General features: G+C 39.2%; 2 protein-coding genes across 19 annotated transcripts in view; one reads left to right on the top strand and one right to left on the bottom strand.

Moving 5' to 3' along the window:
* The window catches only part of INSM2 (INSM transcriptional repressor 2), a 4,360-nt gene extending 1,278 nt beyond the window's left edge, over window positions 1–3,082 (top strand). Inside the window, exon 2 of the mRNA XM_035327570.1 lies at window positions 11–3,082. Coding sequence (XP_035183461.1) covers window positions 11–499 — 489 coding nt within the window. The 3' untranslated portion in view covers window positions 500–3,082. The remainder of the gene's footprint in view (window positions 1–10) is intronic.
* RALGAPA1 (Ral GTPase activating protein catalytic subunit alpha 1) overlaps window positions 2,617–26,160 on the bottom strand; it is a 127,546-nt gene continuing 104,002 nt past the window's right edge. For 9 of the 18 annotated variants that reach the window (XM_035328854.1, XM_035328860.1, XM_035328861.1 and 6 more), the window contains 3 exons: window positions 11,744–11,868; window positions 5,067–5,181; window positions 2,617–3,479 (listed from right to left, as the gene is read on the bottom strand). In XM_035328854.1, coding sequence (XP_035184745.1) covers window positions 3,383–3,479; window positions 5,067–5,181; window positions 11,744–11,868 — 337 coding nt within the window. In that variant the 3' untranslated portion in view covers window positions 2,617–3,382. Of the gene's footprint in view, window positions 3,480–5,066; window positions 5,440–7,600; window positions 7,604–7,967; window positions 10,792–11,072; window positions 11,104–11,743; window positions 11,869–26,160 lie in introns of those variants that run through there. The other 9 variants (XM_035328857.1, XM_035328867.1, XM_035328869.1 and 6 more) reach the window with 7 other exon arrangements.

The following is a 26,160-nucleotide window of genomic DNA, read 5'->3' as shown; positions in this document are numbered from 1 at the left end:
TCCCCGTCAGCACCGCGGCGGCGCGGACAGCGCCGGCGGAGCCCCGGCCCCGGCCCCCGGCCCCGGCCCCGTCGGGGAGGCGTTCGCCTGCCCCTGCTGCCAGAAGCGCTTCCGACGGCAGGCCTACCTCCGCAAGCACCTGGGCACCCACGGCGCGGCGCGGCCAGCCGCCTTCGGGCCGCCGGAGCGCGGGCAGCTCGCCTTCGCCTGCCACCTCTGCGGCGCCCGCTTCCCCTCGGCGGACATCAGGGACAAGCACCGGCTGTGGCACGCCGTGCGGGAGGAGCTGCTGCTGCCGCCGCCGCCTCCAGCCGCCGGGCAGCCCGAGGGCGGCGGGGCGGCTGCGGCGGGGGGTGGCGAGCGGCAGGGCTTCCCCTGCAAGCACTGCCCCGCCACCTTCTTCAGCGCGCCGGGGCTGGCGCGGCACGCCACCAAGTGCCACCCGCCCGAGGGCAGGCAGGTCCTGCTGCTCCAGGTGCCCGTCCGGCCGGGCTGCTAGCCCCCGCGGCCGCCCCCGATGGGACCCGAAGGCCCGGGCGAGCGCCGAGCGAGTCCCGTCCACGCTGTAATTCCTATGGAAAGTCGCGCTGGCCACCGAGGCGAAGCCGCCTGCGGACCCCCCCCTCTGCCTTCCACCCCGTCCCATCCGGGCTGCCCCGGGGCGCTGGGGGGCGGCGGGTGCCCGCTGAAGTCCAACTGTACATAGGATATTTAAAGAGAGGAATTATTATTATTATTATTATTATTATTTTTCGTGAGAAAAGGAGCCTGACCTAGTTACCTTGTTTTCATAGCCTCCCCCCCCCCCCCCCAAGCTCAAACCTTTAAGTTCTCGTGCAGTGTTTCGTTTGCCGTACTCTGTGCTAAAATAGTCGCGAAGGTAAATGTTCATGCTAAGTTGGTGTCAGCCCTAAAATAGCTAGCGAAACGTGCGGGAACTCGGTCGTGCTGTCCGCTTACTGGAGGAGAGGTGCCCTGCCCCAGCTCGGTGCGCGCCCCCTCTTCCCACGCGTGTTTTTGGGGGCCCTGCGGGCGGCCTCGGCCCCTCGGGGGGTGCCCCGCGGCTGGGGAGACCCCTGGGTGCCGCTCCCTGGCCCGGCTAAGCCGCCCCTCTGCGTTTTCCCTAGGTTTCAGCGGCAGCCCAGCCCAACGCTTTGCAATTCTGTGCACCTTGCCAGCTACGGACCTTTCAGGCTTTATTTATTCGGTTGTCTGTTTATTTATTTTCACGCGGGAGTGCCCATTTCCGAATGCGATAGCGGGTGAGGCCAAAAAGGACAAGCAAATTCAATAAATGATTTAAAACGAAGCTAACGCCTTTCTTGAATTCAGCAGGGAAAAAGTGGGTTGCTTGGTGGTTCCCAAAGAAACAAACTGATCCCAGCCCTAGCCTTTGTTAGAGCACGCAGAATATTGCCATCTTTTCATTAGCATCCTCTAACGCAGATATTTCTCTAGGTTTAGATTTTGTTACACCCAACAAAAGGCTTGTGTACATCGTGCCCGAAGGCCGAAAGCAAGCAATGTTTTATTTTGAATATGCTCCGCTGACTTTCTGGTGTTGGTTGCAGGACCTGGAAAATATGAATGAGTGCGGTATAACCTGCAGCTGCCAATGTTTGCTGCCTGGCGGAGGCTAAACTTGCAGCTCACTATTCTCCCCCACCAGAAATATAGCGTGTCATTTTAAGTAGGGCATTTTTCAATCATTTGCCGGTAACCGAGGCGCAGATAGCAGTGCCCGTTTATGCCATTCACTGAGTTCTCCCAAGGAGAAGGTCACTGTGCTTTTTTAAATCATTACCCTCCCGTCTCTGCTCGTACGGTCAAAGAAACATGGCTACAGATGGCATTTACCAGAGCTGGGGACAAGTTTCCAATACAGTGTCCTTGCAGCGGACGGGGAGAGCTCCCAAGAACTAGTTGACACACGAAGCCTTTAATATGAATGAAAACTGAGCTGTGTATCACGCTTAACTGCTCCATGTGTAATTTGCTTTTCTTTTACAAATTGCAGTAGGAATCTAATCACCGAGATGAATGACCAATATACAAAAGGTGGTAAGAATAATTTTATTGTATTATTAAATAGCATGTTTTCTCTTCAACCATTACAAATTTGTAGATACTACATGAATGACAATACATAATTTATATTTTTATTGTTGCCCATATCATATATTTACACATGCAGTTAGTACGGATGTCATGCTACATTTTGTTAACAGCATCTTGTTGTTTGCCAGGCTCAAAATGTGAGCATTTCATCTGCTGTAGGAAAATATCTCTGGATGGGTGGAATGCGTGTACTAACCTGCACTTACAGGGTTGGAATAATCAGCATTGCAGGTCAGCCTCCTGGAGCATGTTCCCTTTTCTTCCTTAGTACACAGCATCAGAGCAATGAATTTGTATCAGGAAAGTGCTTTTTTTTTTTTTTTTTTTTTTAAATGTAAGAAACAGTAACGTACATCTAGACCCAGCAGCCCGGTGATAAAGGCTAAAAAACATGAGACTCAATGGCATTTACTATTAATAACACTTCCAAAAGCAAACATTATAAAAATATTTGGAAGCCAAGCATAAGTAGAATTTCAGCACAGTGATTTTTTTTTCCATTTTTTTTTCTTTTTTTTTTCTTCTTCTTTTTTTTCTGGCATAGATTATGGCACCACCTGCACAGTTAAGAAATGATACATTGCTTTGTGAAGAAAGAGTTGGTGCTACTGGCAAGTTATTTTGTTTGGACACTGTAATGCTTGAAAGGCTGTTTAAGTACTTTATTCTTGACATAAATAGTCTGTACACAGCCTGTGCATTAACATTGTGACATCTGACAAAGACTTTACAAATGCAACTTCAATTTAAAATTGTACATTCATTTTCAAATTGTACATATTTCTTTCTTTGTTACAGAGAAAATTGCAGTGGGGTACAATAAATACAGTGTAATCAAAACGCAGTCTCCAATTCCGTATGTCACTCAAGATCAACCAGAGTTAAAAATTACTACTGGTAAGATAACGTAATCATCCAGGAAGGTAAAAGGTGCAGAGGACAAACTGCACTGAAAAAAAAAAAAGGGAGGGGGAGAAAAAAAAAAGGCAGCCTGGAGTTTGATTAAAAAACAAAAACAAAAACAACCAAAAGCTAAAATAGCAAAGTAAAATTCCAGTGTCACTGTTTAAAATAAACATACAGAAAAAAGGTATGCAGGGAACGGGGCACACGCGTGCTAGAGACGTTATCCTTCAGCTGAAAGCTGCGAGTCGTAGGAAGGGTTGCTGCCGGCTGGTTACTAGAAAGCTGCAGGCATCTCAACACTTAGGACTTGTTGGCCGAGCCAGAGGAGCGGCGCAGTTTCATGGACATTCGGCTCTTGCTAGTCCGAGGAGACATTGGAGAGGCTAAGTCTGTTCCATCCACCTGTGCTGTTGCTGCTGCTGGAGTTTCTCCCGGCTGAGTCTCTGGGCAGAAGCCTGCAGAGGACAGCAAGAACCAAACCCGTCAGTGCCGCTTTCCACACGCGCAGCGCAGGAATCTATACACATGAGGGGCAGGTAGGAATTTCAGTGCTGTTGTCAAGCCCACAGCATATACTAGCCTTTTACCAGCTGTGGGTGATTGCACCGCACATGGAGCTAGCGACTGCCACAAAATCATCTCTAGAGAAAAGATGATGCCAGAAACCACCGAGCTGCAAGACTGCAGAGAACCCTCGGCAATTGAAACAGCACTGAGGTGGGCAGCGTCATCCTGCTAGCCAGGAGAACCGACCCCTCCGGTTCCCTGGCGGGGATGGGGAGTGATTATTCATGCCATCACCCAGAAGAATCCCGTCTATAATGAGAACATGAAGGTTAACGGCTCACTGCGCATGAAGGGAGTTCTGGGAATGCAGCTGAAAAGGTGGAGTGAATTGGGGTGAACTGGGAGAGCAACACATCTCCTCCCATCTAGGCTTTAGTCAGTGCTTCAAAAGGCCAATTCCTACAGGGCCCACAAGGCAGAAGCTTGAACAGATCATACTAAGCGGATGCACTACGCATCCCAATTTCTTTGTAAAAGGAACAAGATGAATTTGAGATAACGGCATGGCGTCTGTCACCCAGCACCCCACTACTCCGCAGTGGGCTCTGAGTCCTCACAGTGTGAGCCCTTCCCTTACGAACAGCCCGGCGGGACCCTCCACCTCTGGTCAGACTCCACAGAGGTACAGAAGGGAGAGGAGGCAACGTGCAATCTAAATTACGTTCTCCTTCCTGGGTGCAGAACTTGAACACTATGCACTCGCACGCACAAAACCAAACTGCATTTTAATTGGCCGTTTGCAGAGACCGGCAGGCTGATTGAACCCAATTACCTCAGTTGCCACTAATCACTTTTGAGCTGTATGAATTACGGGCAGAAGCTTAGTCTTGCAGAAGTCAATGGGAAACCCCCTGCTGACTTCGGTAAGCCAGAATATCACTTGCTATTTCTTCCACATCACGCTATTACTGGTAATACTTTAAAATAATAATGCAATAATCAGAACTGGAGATCTCTCTCCCTCAGTTAACATTTCATATATAATGGGCACAAAAAAAACATTCAAAACTGGGCACATTGCATTTGAAAGACTCCTCTAAAATAAAATCCCAGGTCATCAGGAAAGAAGTCTAGGAGTCCATTTAAAACACTGTCATAAATCTAAAGGATTTAGCGACCTGGATGTCCTCCTCACCTAGTCCGTCATCTGCCTGCTCCGGAGGGACAGCCCAATACTTTCTGTCTTTTTCAAACCAACATGAGCCATTGAAGTGACAGGGAGGAAAAAGGGCTGTTATTTGTTCCCCAGCTGGTGACAGTAATTCTGTTCATGAACTAGGTACTTCATTGCCAAACAATCTGGAAAAGCATGATAATGCCTGACTCACTGTGCCTTATAAAAAAAGGCAAGCAGGGAAACATGCAGTCTCATTTTCTGAAATTCTATCTTGTTCTAATTTTACAAGGAATTAAAGCATTTCAAATGGTGGAAGATAGAGAATAGAAAATAACCGTTGTTGTTTTGCACAGCATACCATTCACAGCTAGCGTGAAAGACCTTCCGTTTCAAGCCTTTGCCCTTTACCTTGATGTGGCCAATGCTTTCTAGTGGAGGTTTTGGAAGGAGAAGAAATATCACAGCATTTCTTTCTTTGTTGAGAATGAAGAAGTGATGAGGAAGGAGAAGTGGAAAGAAGTGAGGAAGGGGGAGGAGAGAAGATAAAAGATAACAGGTGTGAGACATGAGACACGAACCGCAAAGATTGAAGGGTATTAACAGATGAGCACAGAAAACAGAATTTTGAATTTCATTATGTAATTGCTGCTCATGCTACAGGTTAAAGAGAATGATGAGTTAGTTATGTGCAATGAAGCAACAGCTCTGAAATCCAGCGTCATACTTACCAACTAAGCATTACAAGAAAAAAAGAAGAGAGAGAGAAAGAAAAGAATTCTATGACATTATCCAGATCCAGCAACCTTATTTATAGCAACTGAGATACATCCTAAACATTGCCTGAAACGCTTTCTTAAAGTCTGTGAAAACAGTTCAATAGTCACACACATACACACAATCAAGAAGGAAAAACAAATGGCAATTTGATATATGGCTTCTGCTCCCCAGCTGTTTCACAATTTTACATATGCTACAATTATAGCCAGTCTCAACACAAGACTGCTGAAATCACATATAGATAAAAATGTTGCATTTAAGCTTGTTAGTCTGAGACTACAGCCATACTGTGAAATTTTATCAAGTGCTGGATAAAGAAAACCTTAAAACCCCCAGTATTTTCATTAAGGCAATATTCCGGTCATATCTTTAAATTTTGCTTATAATTTCTGCAGACAGACATCAGAAAGCACAGATTCACATCTAATCCCATTTTAAAAAACTGATGTAGAGCTATTGAAGAACAGAAGTCATATAAAGTGATTTTCACATCTGAACATATCACACCAGAAGAGTGAAGAATAATGGCACTTAAAATATATTTAGTCTGGCAGCAATCAACAGGCTGATTAATAACTCAATTTGTTTAGATTTTAGATATATGTATCTATATATACATACATACGCACATACACACGTGGATATTATATGTGATTATATCAATTTTGCAGGTTTTGTTTCCCCTTCAGTTTAAAATCTTCAGTGTAGAATGCTGTGTCTTTATATCGTTATGCAGTGAAATGTTTAGTTATCCAAACTAAAAAAATAGGGTTAAGTAAGAAAGCCTTATTGTCAATTGACCTGCAACAAGAGAGATCAATTCAAATAAACAAAATAAACGTGTTAGCATTATTAAGAATTTGAAAAACGTCAGAAAGTGATCCATTTTTTTCCTTCTCTTAGGCCTGACAACTGACCAGGCTAGCACGAAGCAATTTGATCAGCTATGATAGTTTAGGACCATAACGTAAAGCTGTTTCTGTTGTTTGTGAACAACTAAGTTGTTCAGCGAAGTTGAAATGGGACATTTTCCGATTCTATTTGAAGGTTTTAGGATCTTCTAAAGATAGTATGTTGGTTATTTGCCTCAGAAATGAGTTATTTAAATGTAAAATGGCACCCTAGCTACAAAGAGTGGGTTAGAAGTGAACTGAGGTGGAGGGACCCAGGCGTACCATACCACACCCGTCTGCACGACTCACCTCGCTCAACAGTTCTGACTTTCAAAGAGGTAAAAATTTCACTGACTAGGAGTCTGATAGGGTGCTGATATGCTGCTACCTGTTAAGACTTCTGGCTTTATCACACCAGTTGTCTGGAACAACATTATCCTGAGTGCCATTTCTGAGAACGATGGCACAGGAAAATTTCACTTGTCTATGTTAATGCATTTTGATGGCTTTTTAATATACTTCAGCCTCCCACGTGGCCTCCAGGGAACAGGGCAATCATTTTTGTACAGCTTCAACCCTTTGCCACTCATACAAATACCAGTCCAAAGCTGGCCAATCTATCAGTTATGCCCAGCAGACCCTTGCTTGAGTCAAGGCATTAAATCAATAATTTAGGGAAAAGACGAAAGGAAGCAGATGCAGAGAGGAAGACTGCAGAAGCAGCTGCCAAGCAAGATGAGAAGATGAGGAGCGCAGCAAGTGGGCTAAAGACCTGAGAGGCTGGAACTGGGTAGGAGAGAAGGAACTAAGCTCCAGACATGAGAAAGATGTACAGCAGGAAGCGGTTTATGGAGAATGAGCAGAAAAGCCAGTGTCTGATAAATCATAGAATGGTTTGGGATGAAAGGGACTGTAAAGATCACCTGGGTCCAGCCCCCCTGCCATGGGCAGGACACCTCCCACCAGACCAGGCTGCCCAAAGCCCCATCCAGCCTGGCCTTGAACATTTCCAGGGATGAGGCATCCACAGCTTCTCTGGGCAACCTAGTCCAGTGCCTCACCACCCGCTGTGTAAAGAATTTCTTCTGAATACCCAATCTAGATCTACCCTCTTCTAGTTTAAAACCATTCTGCATTGTCCTAAATAAAGAATGCTCTTCAGAACCTGGCTTTAACCTACTAGATAAACCTATTCCTCTGTGTCATCAAATAGCTGTGAAACCCACTGGCAAAATTTCCAGTCTTTCCACTAGGAGAGCTTCAGGCAGAGGTAAGACAGCTCACTGTTGCTACAGATTATTGCACTACCACAGTTTGCAGACATTGGTGGTGGATCCAGAGGCTACAACTTTGCTTACGAATCATATGGCGGTTAATCAGTATTAAGGAATTTCTCTTCTGCCCTATGCCTTAAACAAAATGAAAATGAAAGTACTTACACAAGAAAGCGTTGTTACAAGACAATAAAACTGTCAAGTCAAACATTCAAAAACTAGGAAACGTCAGAATTAAAACTGCACATGCTGCTTTAATTTCATCACCTTGTATGTATGCATGGAATGTTTTTTTTTATTATTTTTTATTTTTTTATTGCACAATTATATTTCTTGCTTTTCAGTGGAAATGAACAAAGTTGATCTGTTTGGGCCTCCAGCAGTCCTCACTGGATTTATCACTTTGAAGTGCTGAGGATCCGCAGCTTACTACAACCCAAGTGGCCAACGCATGGGCAACAGTTCAGAAATGCGTAACATTTCAGCTTCAGTTGTCCAATGGGGATTTTTTGGAAAATTTCATTAAGTTTTGTGGGTTTGCTCTGATCTGGAATGAAAGCATTTCTTACTAAGTTTGGACTGGAGAAGGAATAATGAGAAACTCTTCCCAGCCCCTCCAGACATACAGCCTTAATAAAACATTTCTGTTCTTAACTGCATTTCTGGTCACAAAGTTCAACCATCACCACCAGGAGCGTTGTTTGTCAACAGTGGTGCTTAGGCACCATCATTCTCATATGCAAAGGGATAACAGAGGGCCAAAAAGATGAACAGATTCTCTGTTCAAAGTTACACAGCAAACAAGCAGCAGATCGGGTTAAGATGCAGGCCATGGAATTTGAGATTTTCTTGTGCAAGGCTGAAACACCACTACCTCTACATTCTTCCCCTTCTCTGCCTGTAAGCTGGCATCCCCACTGACTTTGGGAGTGGGGCCGCAAGACTGGTCTGAATGCAGGCTTGAAAATGTAGGATGACTATTGGGATCAAATAGTCTTCTGCTGGCATCACAAGTAAAATACTATGACCCTTTTTAACAAGGTTTACTATACTGAGGTCCTACTTTTAGTAACAAGAGAGGAAAAAAAAAGATGACAGAAAAAAGAAAACCAAATCATCAGTACAATTTAAAACTCAGAATCTTAGCATCGAGGGGTCAATAAGCCCTTCAATATCATTGAGCTTGTCATTGACAGTTTCCTCAGCCTACTCTGGTGTCACATAAGTCTGGTTTACTCAATAGCTGTATAGCAGGAAATATTATTTTGCAGTTAACTCCACTTACCAGAGTCAGCACAAAGTTTTTTTTTTTTTTTTTTTAAAAAAAAGAGCAGCACCTGAATTACATTCTGTGATTAAGTGGGGATAAATCTCTTTTTTAAAAAGAAAAGAAAAAAAAAAAAACATACATTCACTACACTAGTCAAGTTCCTAAACCTGGGAAGATGGACTTTTCAGGTATTTTAACAGGGCAACCTAGATATCCAGATCAAACAGCAGCAGCCACAATTACTTTGTATCAAGCAGCAACGCTCTAAGGAAGGAAACAGCTTTTGCTGAGGACCGAGGCTTTCATAAAATACACCAATCTGAGAAAATACAGTTTGAATGGCATAGTCTCCATTTGCTGATTGTCATAGTTCAAATGAAGAGTTTGGCATGCTGAAAGAAGCCCATGGGGTGACAACAAAAATAAAATACAGTGCTTGTTGATGGGCTTTTGTAGCTTCGCAGTTTCTGTATATATCTTAGAAGAAGAAATTGTAAATAATATTTTAGAAAAATTAAACATATTTGACAACTATAAGCTTCAAGATCATGATCCAACTAAACAATCAAGTCTAAAATAAGGAAATATTTTCTAGTTGCTTATGGACTTTTTTTTTTCATAAAAAGCAGACATAAAATTTTATTTTAAAAAGTAATTGCAACATATTTTTAGAAGCTGGTCAGAACTTTTTGAATGACACAGAAATGTCTGGCAGGTAGCCTGCAAGGTTTTGAGTCATCCTGGGGATGTGCGTAGATGTCCAGGCAGGATTCCAGTGCTGATCCTATGTGTAATCCTGGCACAAGTGAGACCTCTGTACCTATCTTTCAATACAGCTGTCGGGTGCAGGGACCCTGGTAACACAGGGGTAGATCAGTATTTTAATAGCACGTCAAGTGGACTGTTTCTTGGGATCATGGTCTTTCAAAGTTCAGGGCCATCTGTGAGAGAAAGCTTAAGACTAAAATCAAGATTTTCAGTAAGAATCTGTTTTCCAGATCAAGTTAGAGAAAGCAAGTATGACTTGGACAACTTCTAAAGGAATACAGGAATTGCCCCTGTTCTGTACTAGTTTGGTGCAAGGGAGAAAAGCAGCTTTGCTTCACGCCAAAAGAAGGAGCTAGATGAACAGAGAATGATTTAGCCTGGAATGAGATTTCCAAAAGTGATCAGGCAGAACTGATAAGAGTACACTAGAATATAGGATCTATGCTATTCTAATGATATAGAACTGTCTGATGCTAAGTGCTTGCTGACCGCATTATGGAGGAAAAGTGGTAAGGATTGATATCCCTGCTTATTGCTTCCAATGTTTCTCGTTACAGATTCCTCCTATTCAAACGTTTTCATACATTAAATTAAATTACTATTTTTGTACTGATTTAATTAGTTTTAAATCGCTGCCTTTTAATTTGGTTTCCCTTTGGTTTTGATGATTAGAACTGGCACAGCTATACCACTTACACTTTAAAACTGCGCCTCATTTCCACTTACAGTTGATACCTTCACACAAAGCAAGCTCAGTGTTTTAACATCTCTCAGTCACTCTTTCTGCGGTCCTAATCAGAACACTTTTAGAATTTTAAAATTTATTTCTGCATAATTTTGCAGTTAATAAACAAATTTTGAGATAATGACTTACTGAATTAATTCTTACAAAATTTATTTTATTTAGATTTACATCTTTTCCACAGTAGCACTTTGCTTTATTTGACATTAAATAAAGTTTTCTGAACAAAGAATTTCAAGTGTTACACATTCTTCTTCTCCTTCTCTCCTATGTTATCACTGCAGAATGTCTTACAACATCAATGAAAGACAGTACAGGGTACAAAACACACCACTGCCATCCAGTACTACTTGTTCATGCTGAGAAACAAAGGTCAAAACAATAAAGTGTTACTCATTCAACAACTGTCTCTACCATTAGTTACCTTAATCCCAGAACCAGTGTTAGTGCTTCATGCAGACCTGAGGTTAGTAAAAGACTAAAACTTTAAGAAGATGTAGTGGTCATTTCTCAATCAGTGTGAAATTCTTTTTAGTGTGAACAAGAGCAACAAGGAAAGTTTGCATACAATTTGGTTACAAGCTTAGTGCTCTAGTAAAAGTAATAGGAACAAAGGGGTTTTTTGGACACTTTGTCTTACCTTCAGATAAACAGAACTGATATTTAATGATCTAAAAAGAGGGGAAATAAAATAAATGAAATAATCATAAGGAGTTCAAGGAATTTCAGAACAGGAAGGCCTTGAGTTACTCATTTTCTTACCGATTTTCTTATTAGTAACTGAAAATGCAGTATCCTCTTATAAACCAGGTACTTCAGCGGAAAGTAAAAATCATCTTAAAAACAACTTTGCAACTAACAACCTGGAAACAAAAGTGGTGATCGCAAGGCTCTCAGGCTTCCAGTTTCAAACTTTACATTCTAAAAATGAGAGCTTAAAACTTTCTTATAGGAAAAGTGTGCTTACGTTAATAATTTATCTATTTGAACTAGCCAACATAAAGAAGTACCAGGACTTTCAGATTTCATACCGGAGAATGCAATGAACTTCATTGTCAAAATACAGGATCTGCTTGCTATGTTCAAGTAGCTTGCCACATCTTAATGCCAGACATTGGCCCATGATGCCAGACAACAGAATAAGGAATTAAAGGCAACTTTGCCCAAGTTCTCAAAATAGGTGCCTACAGTCTTTCAGATTAAAGGTAACTCTTAATGATATGTAAACGTTTGAATTTTTATTCTTTATAAGTAAGGATACTGCATTTCAAGTAAGACTGTATAAAAACAGTTCTTTACCGTCCTGCTTACCTGTGTCCGAGGGCAAATGGTGGTAAGGTGCTGGACAGAAAACCTGCGCAGCAAAATCCTCAAAAGTTGTAGGTTCTAGGTGATGCTGGACAATTGTTTGCAGGTATCGTGCTCTCTCCTCATAACTGGTTTAGCCAAGAATTAAGGAACAATTTACACCATGTACTGTAACTGCTAAATACCAATGCCAAGTAATTCAGAGTTCCTGTTTTTGTTAAACAAACAAATATTGTGCATTTCAGTGACTGTACACACTTACTTTAACTCTACATAACTCTGAAATTATCTGATGCACTGTAGTGATATGAACTGTAAGGCACACATGGTTAATGTGAACCATTGTGGTTAAACCATCTCTTTTTCAAGTGTCATACAATACCTTCTGAAAATCTTTTCCAACAGCAATGTAAATATTCTCTTTAAAGTAACTGATTTGGCTGCAGTTTGGTTACAATTAAATACAAAAATCTCACAATTTTTAAGAGTATAGCATGAAAAGTAACAGATGAACATTAACACAATAATTTATTTTGCACTTTTCAATAACAAACTCCTTCCGCAATCCCTAAACACACATGCAGTTAAGATAAATACATAGCTAAATTTGAGTATTGGGAAAAACACCTCATCCATTATGCCATTAAAACAAGCAAGAATATTTGTAAAGAATCTGCAGGACCCTTAGATACTGGCTAACAGGGTGTCGGCAGGGCACTGACAGCAAAATACTGTACTTCTTCCTTTTCACTGCATTCTCCTTCTCTGATATTATTGACAAGAGACCAGTATCTTGAAGTGTTGCTGCTTTTGAAGAACCCTCTCCAGGCTGCTTGTTCCAGCAGGCCTGATTGTGCTGTTAGCACAGAGTGAGCGAGAAAAAGAGAGAATATTTCTGCTGTTCATGAAAGCAACTATGGAAATGGCTGTCAAAATGTAGAGCAGCAGGCAGCAACATACAATTATCAAGAAAAACTCCCATGCTGACTTCATGTCGTATAGTTCCTGAACTGAGAAATCAGTTAACCTTTTCTCTCACAACTTTCCAAGTCCTCTGGCTGGACTCAATACTTTGAATGAGGGAGACCTTCTCAACTTATCTTACGTAACCATAAAACGATCAGGATTTTTTCCTGGCATTTATGCTTGTGCACATTTTGTTTCCATATTTTATTTGTAGACAGTAAGATCAACTTCCTACATTTTTTATTTTTTCCTAGAAAAACAAAAACAAAACAACCAAACAAAAAAAAAGAGAAACGAAACAAAACAAAACTAAACAGCATGCTGTGGAGAAACACATTCAGGATCAGTTTCTTGACGGTTGGGAGCTCTGACTTCAGGTTTGCTGCTCTTTTTGGGGGCGTGGGAGGGGAAGCAGTATCTTGTGTCCTGCACACATTTTTTTAGCAATTGAAACATGAGAACTGCATAAGAAATGACTTTTTTCTTTTTTTTTTTCATACCAAGTGCTAACATTTTAAATAAATAACTATACTGCTTTCAGTTATGTTAATCAGTACAATTCTCAGCCTTAAATTACAGCTGGAAACAACAGCCTTCATCTTAGCTATTAAAACCATACCTCAACTGTTACCGAACTTTTCCTATGAAACCTTCCTGTCCTTGTTTTCTGTACAATATTTACAATAGATATTGCATTACATCTAAATACGAAGGAATGTAAAGAGAATATATTATCTGAAAAAAAAACTTTATAGTGAATAACATCATCTTTGCTGTATTTCCTGAGACCACGACTTGCTTACATAGTTAAACTCTGAAACAATTTTCCCTCCAAAATTTGTGTTGCAAATTCCTTCTGGATCCTCAGAGATCTGAAACCCAGCAGAATTCTCAATCTGGAGAAGCTATAACAGAAGCAGGGGGACAAGAGAAAATATAAAAATCTCCCATTGTACAGGTTCTTAGGTTGGGGGATAAACACAGTATTGAGCCTTAAGAGAGGAGAGTAATATGGCACAGTTTTTAAGAGGCTATGTATAAGTGGTAGAGGATGAAACTGATGGTTGAAGTCTAAATAATACTACGTATCTCACAACTTGTTGAAAAGCACTTTTTTCATTGGGGGAGATTCACAGCTGCTGAATTTTCTGCAGTTAATAGAGTCCTTTGATTCACAGCAGTGCCCCTTGCACAAAAAATACTGGCCTTTGTGTATTACCAGAAACTAATTTTCTATTTGGCTGAAAAGGGAAAAATGGGGTTATTGCTTCTCCCTCCTACAGAGCTTTTCATTATGCCTGATGCACTCAACTTCTAAGCTCTTCTGAGAAAAAAAATAACTGAAGAGGCAAGAGGTAGAAAAATGAGCTTGTTAGCACATTAGAAGTGAAGTATCTTGGTGGGCCCTAGAAATTCCCAGTGGTGTGTTAACTTATCACTCTATGCATGCTGGCACTGATAGTCTCCCAATTGATCACTCTCTTTTCGCACCAAAGGTGCTGCCAGGAAGCAAAGGCTGAAGGCCCACAGGAGAACAGGCTGCTATCAAAACAAGCTGTTTTTAAAAGTCTGCTTGAATGGGTAAAATGTTTCATGAAAAAGTAGGGTGGAGACACCTACCTGCTTTTAAAATGTTCTACTTTCAGAGGTCTCTAAAGGAAACCTTTTAGTTTATCCTATTACATCCAAAGCTTATACACAAATAAGGCAGAAATGAAGGAAAGTTACCACTTTGAATGTGACAAGGACTTTCCCATACTCCAGTCTACGTGCCTATCTCCTAACCAAATAGAGAAGTCTTGACATAGATGCTGACTGAGGAGGATAATGATGTTTTTGTTACACAATGGAGAGGACATGCTTATATCAGTTCTAGAAGACGAATTCAAATGCACACTTAGCACACCCGGAGGAAAGTAATTCAGCTAGCCAGGTTACTTTGCGTCTTAGCAATCCACAAAACCATCTGCACCGGGTTAATAACAGAACCCCGCTTAAAAAGGAACACAAATCTGAGGCGAAAGCCAAGTCCAAAGCTTGCAGCGTTCTGCACTAAGAAAGGACAGTCTCCTGCGAAGAACAGCTCTTCTGTTAGAAACTGAGTAGCTGAGACTTGGCTACTTCTATCTTCTATTCACTTAGACTTTAAGAACATTCTAGTATTATAAAATCCAAATTGTCATGCTTTTGTGGCTGAGATAATCTAGTTCCACGCTGCATTTGAATGCAACTATCTGCAAGAGTGGCCATAATCCCATGGTAGTTAATTTCTACATTACTTCTAATAGGCTGGACATTTATTTCTTTAAAATGCTGCTCTCTAGGGAAGAGTTATTAGCACCTATAAATTGAGTGGCACGCACAAACTCAATGGCTAGTAATAATAGGCCAATGCAAGCTGTATTCTTACTGTGAGTGGATGTTGCCACTGGCATCAGCAATTAAGATGGAATGGGAAGGATGCACAGACAAACCAATGGGGAAAGAATCTGGCACAGAGAGTGACTAAATGCATAAACTAACAATGCTGTGAGCTTTCTGCCTCCAAAGAAGGTGCTAACCAGAACAAAAGAGAATGGATAAAAAGGTAAGATACACATTATTTGTACAGGCACCCACCCAAATCTGTTGGCTAAAAGCTTGCTGATGTATAATCCACAAAAAAAAAAAAAAAAAAAAAAAATCCAAAGATTTGAAGAAATGACTTCATTATACTTTTCCAGATGTTATTGTTACGAAAAATACAATCAATACAGGAGAAAAATAAGAAGTTGTACCTTTACAGGTCATTCAGGAGATAGTCACTGCAATTAAAATTTCATTTGCATTACAATCCATTTTACTTATTCTCCAAACCTGCAATTATTTCTAATGATACTGAAAATACTGTATTTTCCATTACTACAGACATGAGATCTTTTTAGACCTGTTGATTCACATTTGAGAACAAGCACCAAAATTCTGGCTGTCACAATACCTACTTGTGCTTAATCTGCCTGATAAACAACGGCTCTCGTAATAGCTCTTCATCAACGTTGAGGGTGTTACTTTTTTTTTTTTTTAAAAAAAAAAACTTAAGGTCTCATTAAATTTCTATGGCAGCATACACCTAAATCTTCCGATTCTTTTTGCATAACCGAAGCTAGAACTTTTTCTAGCCACCTGCATAAACAATTTGTCTAGGGTCCTACTTCACATCTCAGTTGCTGCCCTATGCTTTTTTTCCCCCCTCAATACATGAATTTTTATCTACCCAGAACAGCTTACAGCCCACTTTCTGAACATCCCGCTTAGATGAGGCAGTCTCTTCAGATATCACCATCAATCTGCCATTCCCTACTGCAAACACAAGTTACTTATTTTAACTTTACAGTTGATACCTATTTGGTCCATTTGATCAAAACTATTCATACCTGCTGTTAACACAACTATTCTCACTCAAAGCATTTCAACATGGAGTAAAATTTCCATGACTTTAATCAAGAATGTGGCACTTCACAATTCTGTAACCTACATGCTAGACTCATTAAAGGGCTGGAGAAGAAATTCTAGTGTCTGCTCCCAAGACCATCTGATAACAAAGGCTTCCTCAGCAGGGACTGGAATCCAGGGACTCTCTCCCAGGGAAGTACCATAACCACTGGCCTCTACAGATGACCATGTACTTTCCCTGTGATGCCGAGTATATTTTATGAAACGAAGAGCAATTTCAGCACTGAACTGAGCGTGCTGTATTACAAAACGTCTTCAGTCCCAATGGCCAGAGCAACACCCTTGTAAGAGGCAGTCGATGTGGCCTCAGAATTGGAAAACGTTCTCATTTCCTGGATGATTGATGCAACTGAGTTGCCTCCTGTTGTTTTCGTGTGGGCTCTAATCCAGTGAGCACACTTTCAAAACTCCTAGCACTGCTGCCTTACAGACAAGAAGAGTAAACAAATGCCTTTCTACTCAAGGGATAAAGAGAATATGAACCGGGTGTGTGGCTGTTCAGGATATAGAATGGACTTAGGCAGCTCTAGTGTGTGCTGAAGTGGACAGGTTTCCAGGGAAGGGTAGCAACAGAAGCTACAGATACCTGTGGACGTCAGAGGCATCCAACACCAGGCATTCGCTCTGTGGAGATTCTTAACACCTCTCTTTTAGACTCAGGCACCTCTAAGGGCTTTTGGCAGGAACTTGTGTTAGACTGACTTGGTCAGTAGTTATATGCTGAAATATTCTAAAGACTGTGAAAAAAATTCAAAAAATGTTATATCACAACGGATTTCCTAAGCAGCATCTGGGGGGGAGAGGGGGGAAGATTATGCTGGGGAACATACTCAAAAAGGCACAGTTTATTAATATGTTTAAATGGTTATGGAAAGATTTATAATGCTTGAAAAGTCTCTTTAAGAGGTGAGTACGTCATTCATTCCAAAGAATTTGAAACAACTGCATTTGTGAAGTACCTAAAGTCACCAATGGCAGAAAATCTGTAATTTCCCAGCAGTCAAAAGAAACTATCTACCATTTCAGATAAAACAATATAATGTCATGCCACAGCTTCCAGTTTAATAGATGACTACAAGATCATTTCTGGATGATTTAAAATGCATCAAGGTAACTATAGTTCAGGAAATACCCTACAACTATGAAGTTCCAAATCGCAGGCCCAAAGGTGCTACAGCCACTTCTAGACTCTCACTGATGGGCCAGCAGACTGAAAGGACAAGTTTTTTTTTTTTTTTTTTTTTTTTTTTTAAGAAAAAGAATTTTAACAAAAATATTGTCTGTCATTTCCAAAGACCTGTGAAATGGAGTAAAAATGTGGGCTTTTCTTTCTTTTTTTTTTTCTTTTTACATCACTGTCTGTCTCATTCATACAAACCGAACAAAAATCAAAATATCAAATACCTCCATGAAAGTTTTAGTCATATATTACTTGTGCTGCTTATATGTATGTGCACACCTGTGTAGGTTCACAATGTAACTGCATATTGGCATATGTGATCACAATACTGACGGTATGTAGCATCTGAGAGTCTTTGATTCCAATGCTAGGAAAAAGAGAATTTTTCTGATGATTGCCTAGAAATGGCTCTTTCAAAAAAACCAGAGAATGCATTTCTAAATAGCAAGATGGACCTTTTCAGATTAAATTACAAACTATTGTCAGAAATACATGTACAGCTGCATCCCTGGCAGTTCCAACTGTTAGCAAAATCATCTAAGAAGTCAATATATATTGATATGATTGCGGAGAGTATGACTTTGTCAGCCAGGCATTTGGAAAATAATCTAGACAAGCAGAAGCCAAAGTACTGCTTCCATCCTTAACTGGAAAATGAAAACCCTCCATCCAGAGAGACACTTGCTTGTAGGGTCACTGGGCACCCGCAAGTGTTTTTTTTTTTTTTTTTGATTGCATGTACACTATTTATATGGAAGAGATCAACAATATTTTAACAAAAGCTACATAAGATGGCATCCTTTTGTTTACATTTGTCCCTTCATCAGATTTAGAAGCTCACTTCTTTGCTAGGAAAAAACCTGCAGTATTGTCAACAGTCAAAAAATGCTCCCAGGGTATTAAAGACCAAAGGAAAAATAGAAATAGCGAGGCACAAAAAATGACAGATGTTGGTAGAAGTTTTTAAGTTATTGCTCCCTGACCTGAAAAGGTGTGCAAAACCCACAGAATTAATTGCTACAATTTGAAATTGCTACAATTTGAGGTACTTAGAGCGAAGAAAATGTCAATTTTATCAGGCAGATTCTTCCAAATAAATTACAATTCCTGGCATCAAAATGTGAAAATAGGATTGCCTCCAGAAAAAGATAGCAAGTACAGGTTAGGACCAAGGTTTTAAAGCTGAAAGAAAAACTTAGCCATAGCAAAATTTGACTTTTAAAGGAAGACAGGACAAACCCCAGACATCATAGAAATGGAAGTTTTTTCTGGGAAATCTCACTCTGAATGAAGAGATTGTGCAGTGATTGTCAAACCAGCTGAACTCATACTGAGTCACAGCTATTTGTACTCTTTGTTTGCTCCTAGAATTAAGGATGTAAGTTGGGCTGCTATTGATCCAGTGTTGGAAGCCCTGCAACTAGCTGTGTTTTGGATGTAGGTGGGTGATCAGTATCAACTGGCCACACTGAGAGGAATAGTTAAAGTTCTGTTTTATTCTGAAAAGTGACTCTGCAGAAGTGGCATCATGGTGTTCCCTACTTATTGCATTTCAGTGATTTCCACATCTAGTTTGCACAGTATACAAATAAAGAGACTCTCTTTTCCAACTGCAACTGTTAACTCAAGTCAACTAGAACTCTCAGAGTCATCATGGACTCTTTTCTGTTTCTTAAATACTGCCAATATGGAAAATTACATGTAAGTATTTTGCTCTGTGCAACTGTTTACACAGATATGCTGTATATGAAAGCAGCTTCTACATATACAATATGAGTTTATCCTCAACACTGATGATTCATAAAGTAGAATTCAGTTTATGATTCTCATATCTGATGCAAGTTATTTAGGTTAAAGCAGGAAAAAAATTGCAATGCTTGACACGGGTGAAGGTGAACTATATATGACAATCTACTGGGTAGCATAGATATCTCATTACAAAAAAACAAAATTACTATTACAAGCAAGTAACAGACTACAGAATTTAAGCAAACAGAGTACAATATCTAGCATCTGTAATGAAAAATCTTTTTCAGAAAAAACTGTAACTGCCAAAGGGCTTTCTGAGGCAATTTCTGAGGTATAATTTCTTCGTGATGAAAAATAAGGAAATATGCAATAGATAAATCCATAGAAATTAATCTCATCATTTAGATTTTTAAATTTGTTTTCAATGCATACACTTGCACCATTCCTTAAATGAATGTAACAAAAAGTACTTGTTATTTTTTACACTACTAAAAAGTTATATATTTTTAATAAATTAAAGTTTTGGGGAAATTATAACAACACATTTTTGCCATTTAGAGGCTTTTTTTCTTAAAGAGTACTAATCTTACAGCTAAAGGAGATTAATGCTAGTGTATCTACCGTATAGCTAAATGATTAAAAATTTTGCAAGGCAAGTATAGGCTAGATAAAGTTGTAGCCACTAAGTGCTTCTGAGTCAATAATACTGCCTTCTGCCTAGTTTACTGCCACATTACACATCGAAAGGCATTTACTTTATCTGAATTTATATGAGAATCTGCATTTTTACAGTGTAAACACTTTCAAAATTGGTAAATTATTGCAAGAAATGATAATTGATGCTTAAATTTTCATTGGAAAGCCCAGTACAGTCCTTCGAGGAACAACCTTGGTATATCATTTATTTTTATGTTGTTCAATCAGACCTTACAGCTAACTAAATTCTTTAGTGGTTTATAACATCTTCTGTGAAGAAAAAGCTGTGATTCATCAGAGCAGACAAAGCTGGGCTTTAATCCATTCCTATAACCATATTGCCAAGTCTATATTGTTTACATTGCGTCTCAATTAAGAGACAGGCAGGACACCTGGTACTTCTTTATCTAAGTCCCACGGGCTGCCAGATGACTCAAAATCCATAACAGGTGCTAAGGCAGTGTGAGCGTAGCACCATTAACACAAGCTGGAATTGGATAAAATTTGGACTATGCTTAACCACTTAAAACACTCAATTATGAAACGAAAAATGTAACCACTTTGCACCAAGTGTCTTTAGAAAAGGCACTTACAAAGATATGTAGAATTAAAGTGCAAGTGTAATGGGTTTAACAGAAATCTTTAGGATAAATATTCTCCTGAAGCATATAAAAAACAGCTATAGAAAAAAAGTTCTAATTTTAAGACAACCATAGCAAAATATTATGAGATTATACTTACTAAATGGAATGGATTCTAATTCTCATCATCTGCTTATGCAACAAAAATGACAACACTGATGTTCAGATTTCTAGCCATTTTAAAGGTAAGGGGAAAAATTCTGAATTAACAGTATTTACTGAATCCTTCTACTCTGTATAACCTGGAACTTATTTTAAGGACTATGGCAAATGAAAGAATCCTACGGAAGCATTTAAAAAACAGGGTTCAAGTGAGAAAACTAAAGGTAAAAGATATTGCCTTGTACCCAGAAGTCCCATTGTAGATCTTTCTTTCATCACTTTTTCAGCTAACGTGACTGAACTAAGTAGTAAGCTTAGACACTGACAGAACACACCTCATGAGAGAAAAAATGAGTATCAGAAATTTTACAGTGGGCAATTACTTAAGACCTATCTGTATCTAAATGTGCGGTAATCAAATTAAGTTTCTATTTAATATTGTAATTATCAAGAACACAATATAGTGATTTTATTACCAGAGTAAGCAGTAACAAAGTACAGTAAACTCATTCAAGACAGTGTCATAGTATCTATGATAAGCAGCATATTGGCTTAAACTAATGCACTATATGCCTCTAGGGAATGACAGGCTCAGAGACTGGGTTTTAACATCAGAATCTATCCATTAATCTTGACTTAAATATAATCTACTCTGCGGTAAGAGGAAGAATGGGCATTCAATGAATTATCTGTTTGAAATATAGCAGGAGCAGATTAACACAAACATATAGAAAAAAGTCTCAGCTTCTCTACCATTTGTTGTGTACTTATTTTACAAAGCCTCAACCACATTTTAGCGTGTAAGACAGTAAGGTCAAATGACTAACAGTAAAGGAAGGAAGAATACCTCAAGACCGTAACAGATTACTCATTAGATTTACTGGTGGTGTAGCCAGAAGACTAATGACAACATTTACAAATATCCCACTTGCCTATGTTTTAGTAACAGGCTAGAGAGGTGAGAGCAAAACAGCAACAGAACAGTGCTGCAGCCTTATGCAGGCAGAATTGCCACTCCACCTTCCAGGTAGGATTCGTCTTACTAATGTCGCCCAGACTCAATGAAACTCTAAGGTGTGTTGTGTTAATTATTTTGCAGACCATTACAGCTACCCCTGCCTCATGACTTCCTTGGAACTGGGTTCCCCGAGGCAAACGGAGCAGCTCCCAGGCCTCCAACGTGGCAGTGCAAGCAGCAGGAGAGCAGCAGGACAGGCAAAGGTACGACCGGCCAAAGGGCTGAAGTTTATTAAGGATGCTGCACCAAACGTGCCAATGAGAGGTGTTCAGCCATTTCAATCATCACTTCAGCCCACAAATAATGTATAGTATAGGGCAGAGGGAAGTGCTGCCTCACAAAAATGCCAGATTTGGGGAGAGGGACTTATCCCCACTCTGATACTCAGCATTGTATCGGTTTAAGATCAAGTAATTAAGGTTGAAGTGTGTAAAAATAGGGAAGCAAAACTAGTGCTTTGCTTCTAGGATTGGCTTGAATGCTGCATATTTTCATACGCTCAGAAGTTTAAATTTCTATCTTAAATACTATCTCTGCTGATATAAATATACTCGCTGAGGAGAGAAACAGTTAAGAAAATGCCCTTCATAAAGACGTCACCAGAAACTGCAAAATTACAGATATAAAATTATAATATAATAAAATTAAATATTATCCAGTAAAGAATACATATATGGACAAATCAATTTGCAATCCTACATTACAAAGCAACAAAGACAACTTCTCAAATGAGAAATTTTGTTGTTAATTCCAATCTGCATTTAAATAAACTTTACAACTACCTTTCCTTTTCCTTCTATACTTGAAGAGAATGTTTTTCTGTTGTTGTTGTTTTTTAATCTTTACCCTGGGCTGCTGGAGTACAGATACAAGATAAGCTAATTATAAGTCTCTTTGGATGGCACCAAAGTCTTCCATAATTTTCAGAACTAGAAGACAGGCATCTTTTATTCAAACGATGAAAACAAATATTTTCAGTTGCTCCCCTCTTCCTTTATTTTGAAGAGCAATTAGTAAAGCAGCCCCTTCTCCCTCCTCCCCAGTGCTGTCAAGCTGTTGAGAGCAGTCTGCAGCACTACAATGGTACTATTGTGAACAGAGTCTGGGCTTCCTTCCCACAGAGAGTTAAATGGGCAGTTCCTGCTGCCCATGATTGGTGTCCACTGAAACAATACTTAAGAGCCAGGTTTTATCAGTTCCACGCCAAAGAAGTGAAGCCAGGGAACCCAAGCCTTCATATCATGCTGAACCATATGCCAACCCGGCTGGCCCCAAAGGTTTATCACTAAGAATCAGGATCCATCGTGTCCCCTGTGAAATTTCACTTCACATACCTTCTGTGAAATGCATGGCTTTGCTGAAAACTGACCTTTTTCCACAATTGGCAAGAACAGATGGATGGTAACTATGGTTTGGCAAGCAGAAATTAAAAGATTTTCTAATAGCCCGCATTCTTCTATGTTTGGGAATAGAAGCATTCAGAAGGAAACACATATATCTATGACCCACAGATCTATTCAGGTGCAGTTAATCAGCAATTAAACTATTTTTTTTTCTAATGTCTTGTCTAGAAAGTATGCTGTGATTAATTTGATTGGCCAGGCTATGATTAGGACTCATGTTCCTCAGACCACCATATGGTAATTTCAATTACTGTAATACTAACTTTTAATCCTTGCTTCATGTTATTCAGTTTTTCTACTAAATATGTGGCACATACAAAATTAATTATACACATACACTCTTTTTTGGCTATAATTTTGACCTGTTTAATTACTGAATATTGTTTCGTATTCCAGCTAGATATTTTTGCATATTCACAGGTATTATATAAAACCCCTTTGTTCAATAACTGAAATAAGATTTGTAGGAGACTTGTAGGAGAACAAAGACAACCATTAGGCTTGTTGCTATTCTCTCACTCTTTTTTTTTTTTTTTTTTTTTTTTTTTAATGTATCATTTTTAATTCTTCTGTTGGTACTGGAAAGCAGTCTTGATTACCATATGAAGAATGATGCAGAAACAGTTTGTCATTATCATCTGAAAGCACCTCTCTATCTCACAGACACTAGTGTTTGCCAGTTTTGCTTGTTGCAAATAATATCCCACGTTTCCCACCAATTTATGTAACACAATCAATACATATCAATGATATATACTTAACTCTTTATATAACACAATCGAAACATATCAACGATATATACTTAACTCTTTTTATAAATACAGCTTTTAGTGTTTTAGCATACAAAACTTCCAAGTTATTTGCAAGTAATTTATCTGTTATTAGGAGTTTATGACCAGAAAACAATTAAATCACCAAACAACACTCTCTTTTGCAGCATAAAAACAGGGCTTAAATAATTTAAACAACAACAACAAACACCTTACTCTAAACCCTAGAAATGACAGGAAAAACTGTTTAATCTTCCCTTTTAGTCACATACTTCTGAGAGTTATCAAAGAAATCTGTATGTATGAATTTTAACACCTTACAGGGGCAAGAGTCTTAACATTTTAACAATGGGCTTTTGTTATCCAAAATGTTTAATTAATTAATAAGGCTAAGTAGGTATTAACAAAAAACCTGTCATTTTGTGTTACATACAAAGCAATCACTCTGCATATGATTGAACTAGTTTATATTTTTCATTCCAGTTTAAGGTCTCTTAGCCTTCTTTCCTCTGTAAATTTTTGTTTTGAAGAGGGATATACAGACCTTTAAAGCAGGTTTTTTTTTTTTTTTTTTTTTTTTTTTATGAAAGAGTGATTGCTCTACTAATTTTCAACTTACAACATACCAAAAATTTCCTACCTTCAAAAGATGCGGTAACAAAGAGGAACTTGCCTCCCTCAAGCAATCTGTGCTGACAGATCCCAATTCAGAAGTTCTAGTAGGCTGATAAAGCACTTCACTGCTTTCCATGGTAGCCCACTGACATTCTTTTATTCTAAATCATAATGCCACCTGAATAAGCCTACCCAGATTTTATACAGAAATCAGTAGACTTCCCTTCAGATGGGTAAAGTCAATTAATGAAAGAATGTAGATGTAGAAGAACCTCTATTTTCTCTGAACAATACAAAAAGATTTGAGCCCCATCCCAAACCATCTACATCAACACATGTGGCACCCCTGTCTATGGTAGGGGAGTTGGAACTAAACGTACTTTAAGGTCCCTTCCAAACCAAGACACTGTATGATTCTATGCACAGCACACTAAGGTCTTTATAAGTTTAATTATTAGAATAAAATTGTATTACTAGGGTCAAATGGTTTTGCCTTATTTGATATTTTGCTTTTTTACCACTTTCAAGAGAGTCTCATGCATTTCATCAGGGAAGAATAACTAATAAATAAAACTGTACTACTAATTCAAAACCAAATGATGGTATCTGGTAATGATAACATTATTACCCTTAAATCCAAGTGCTTCCACTATATCTTTTTTAGGAGGTGCTCCCAGCATCCTAACTAAGATCTGCAGACAGATCATAAGAAGAGTGAGACAGAAGAGCTATCGGGGTAGAGAAGGCAGGTTCTCTGGGATTAGAAGCAGGGAAATTACTGAAGAAAATATGTTTACCTGAAGAGATACAAATCTAGAACTGCTGTTAAAGAAAAGTATAGCATGTACGTTTTGCCAAAAAACCTCATGGACTATATACATGAAAATGTATTAGACTATAACGCAGAAGCAGTGCTCTCAACCTTTCCATTTCAAGTTCCTCCTAGTATGAAAAACACATTCTTCAAAAGAAAAGAAAAACAACAATAAAGAAAAGCAACTCAAATGATGTGTATGTCTACATGAAAATGCAGGAATAGCAGCAGCTTTGTACACACAACTGCAAGTATTTCTCCAGCAGTTATGTGAAGTGTCTATATGACAAACGCTAAGGTGAGAGTTTAAAAACCTATCACAAATGTTGGTTCAATCATTTGTCTCTAGTGGCTAAAATCAAAGGCATTTAAAGTGATGCTTTGGAATTATTCATTGCAAAACAATCCTATTCTTTCAACAGGTAACTAATAAATGATGGCTGAGAACAGGCTTGCACTACCCCTGAGGTCCAATTGTTACTCAGAACACTGCCTACTTCTGCTCCCTGGTGTTGCATTTTAACTCTAATTGCATGATCAAGCCAATAAATTGGACTCAGGGGACAAAAAAACACTACAAAAGTACCTACCCTGACAAAACCAGAGGTTGCAAGAAAATGCACTTCAAACAGAAGTGAGGCAAGACGAGACAAGCGAAGGAGAGGTATCAAAGCTTGAAAGACAGTCATTAATACTGACAGATTACTGTAATTCTGGCTGTCAAGGTGATCGATTTAAGCAGCATATGCCAATCAATACTTGCCTCATTTACTGAGCAACATTAGATATATAGTTAGGTGAGATGTCCCTAAGACAGGATTCAAACTATACTTAACGAACATAAATAGCACAATTTATGCTTTGGAATCTTCACTGCTTTTTCATTTGGCCTTTTATTTTAATGGAGCAAATTTCAGTGTGATTTTATTGTCCATACAGAAGTTACTTTATATGGTTCTATTACATTCCATTGC

Source organism: Oxyura jamaicensis, chromosome 5 (assembly GCF_011077185.1).
Source record: "Oxyura jamaicensis isolate SHBP4307 breed ruddy duck chromosome 5, BPBGC_Ojam_1.0, whole genome shotgun sequence".
Lineage (NCBI taxonomy): Eukaryota > Metazoa > Chordata > Aves > Anseriformes > Anatidae > Oxyura > Oxyura jamaicensis.
The sequence above is the reverse complement of the archived record's forward strand: the minus strand, read 5'-3'. Positions and strand labels throughout refer to the sequence as shown.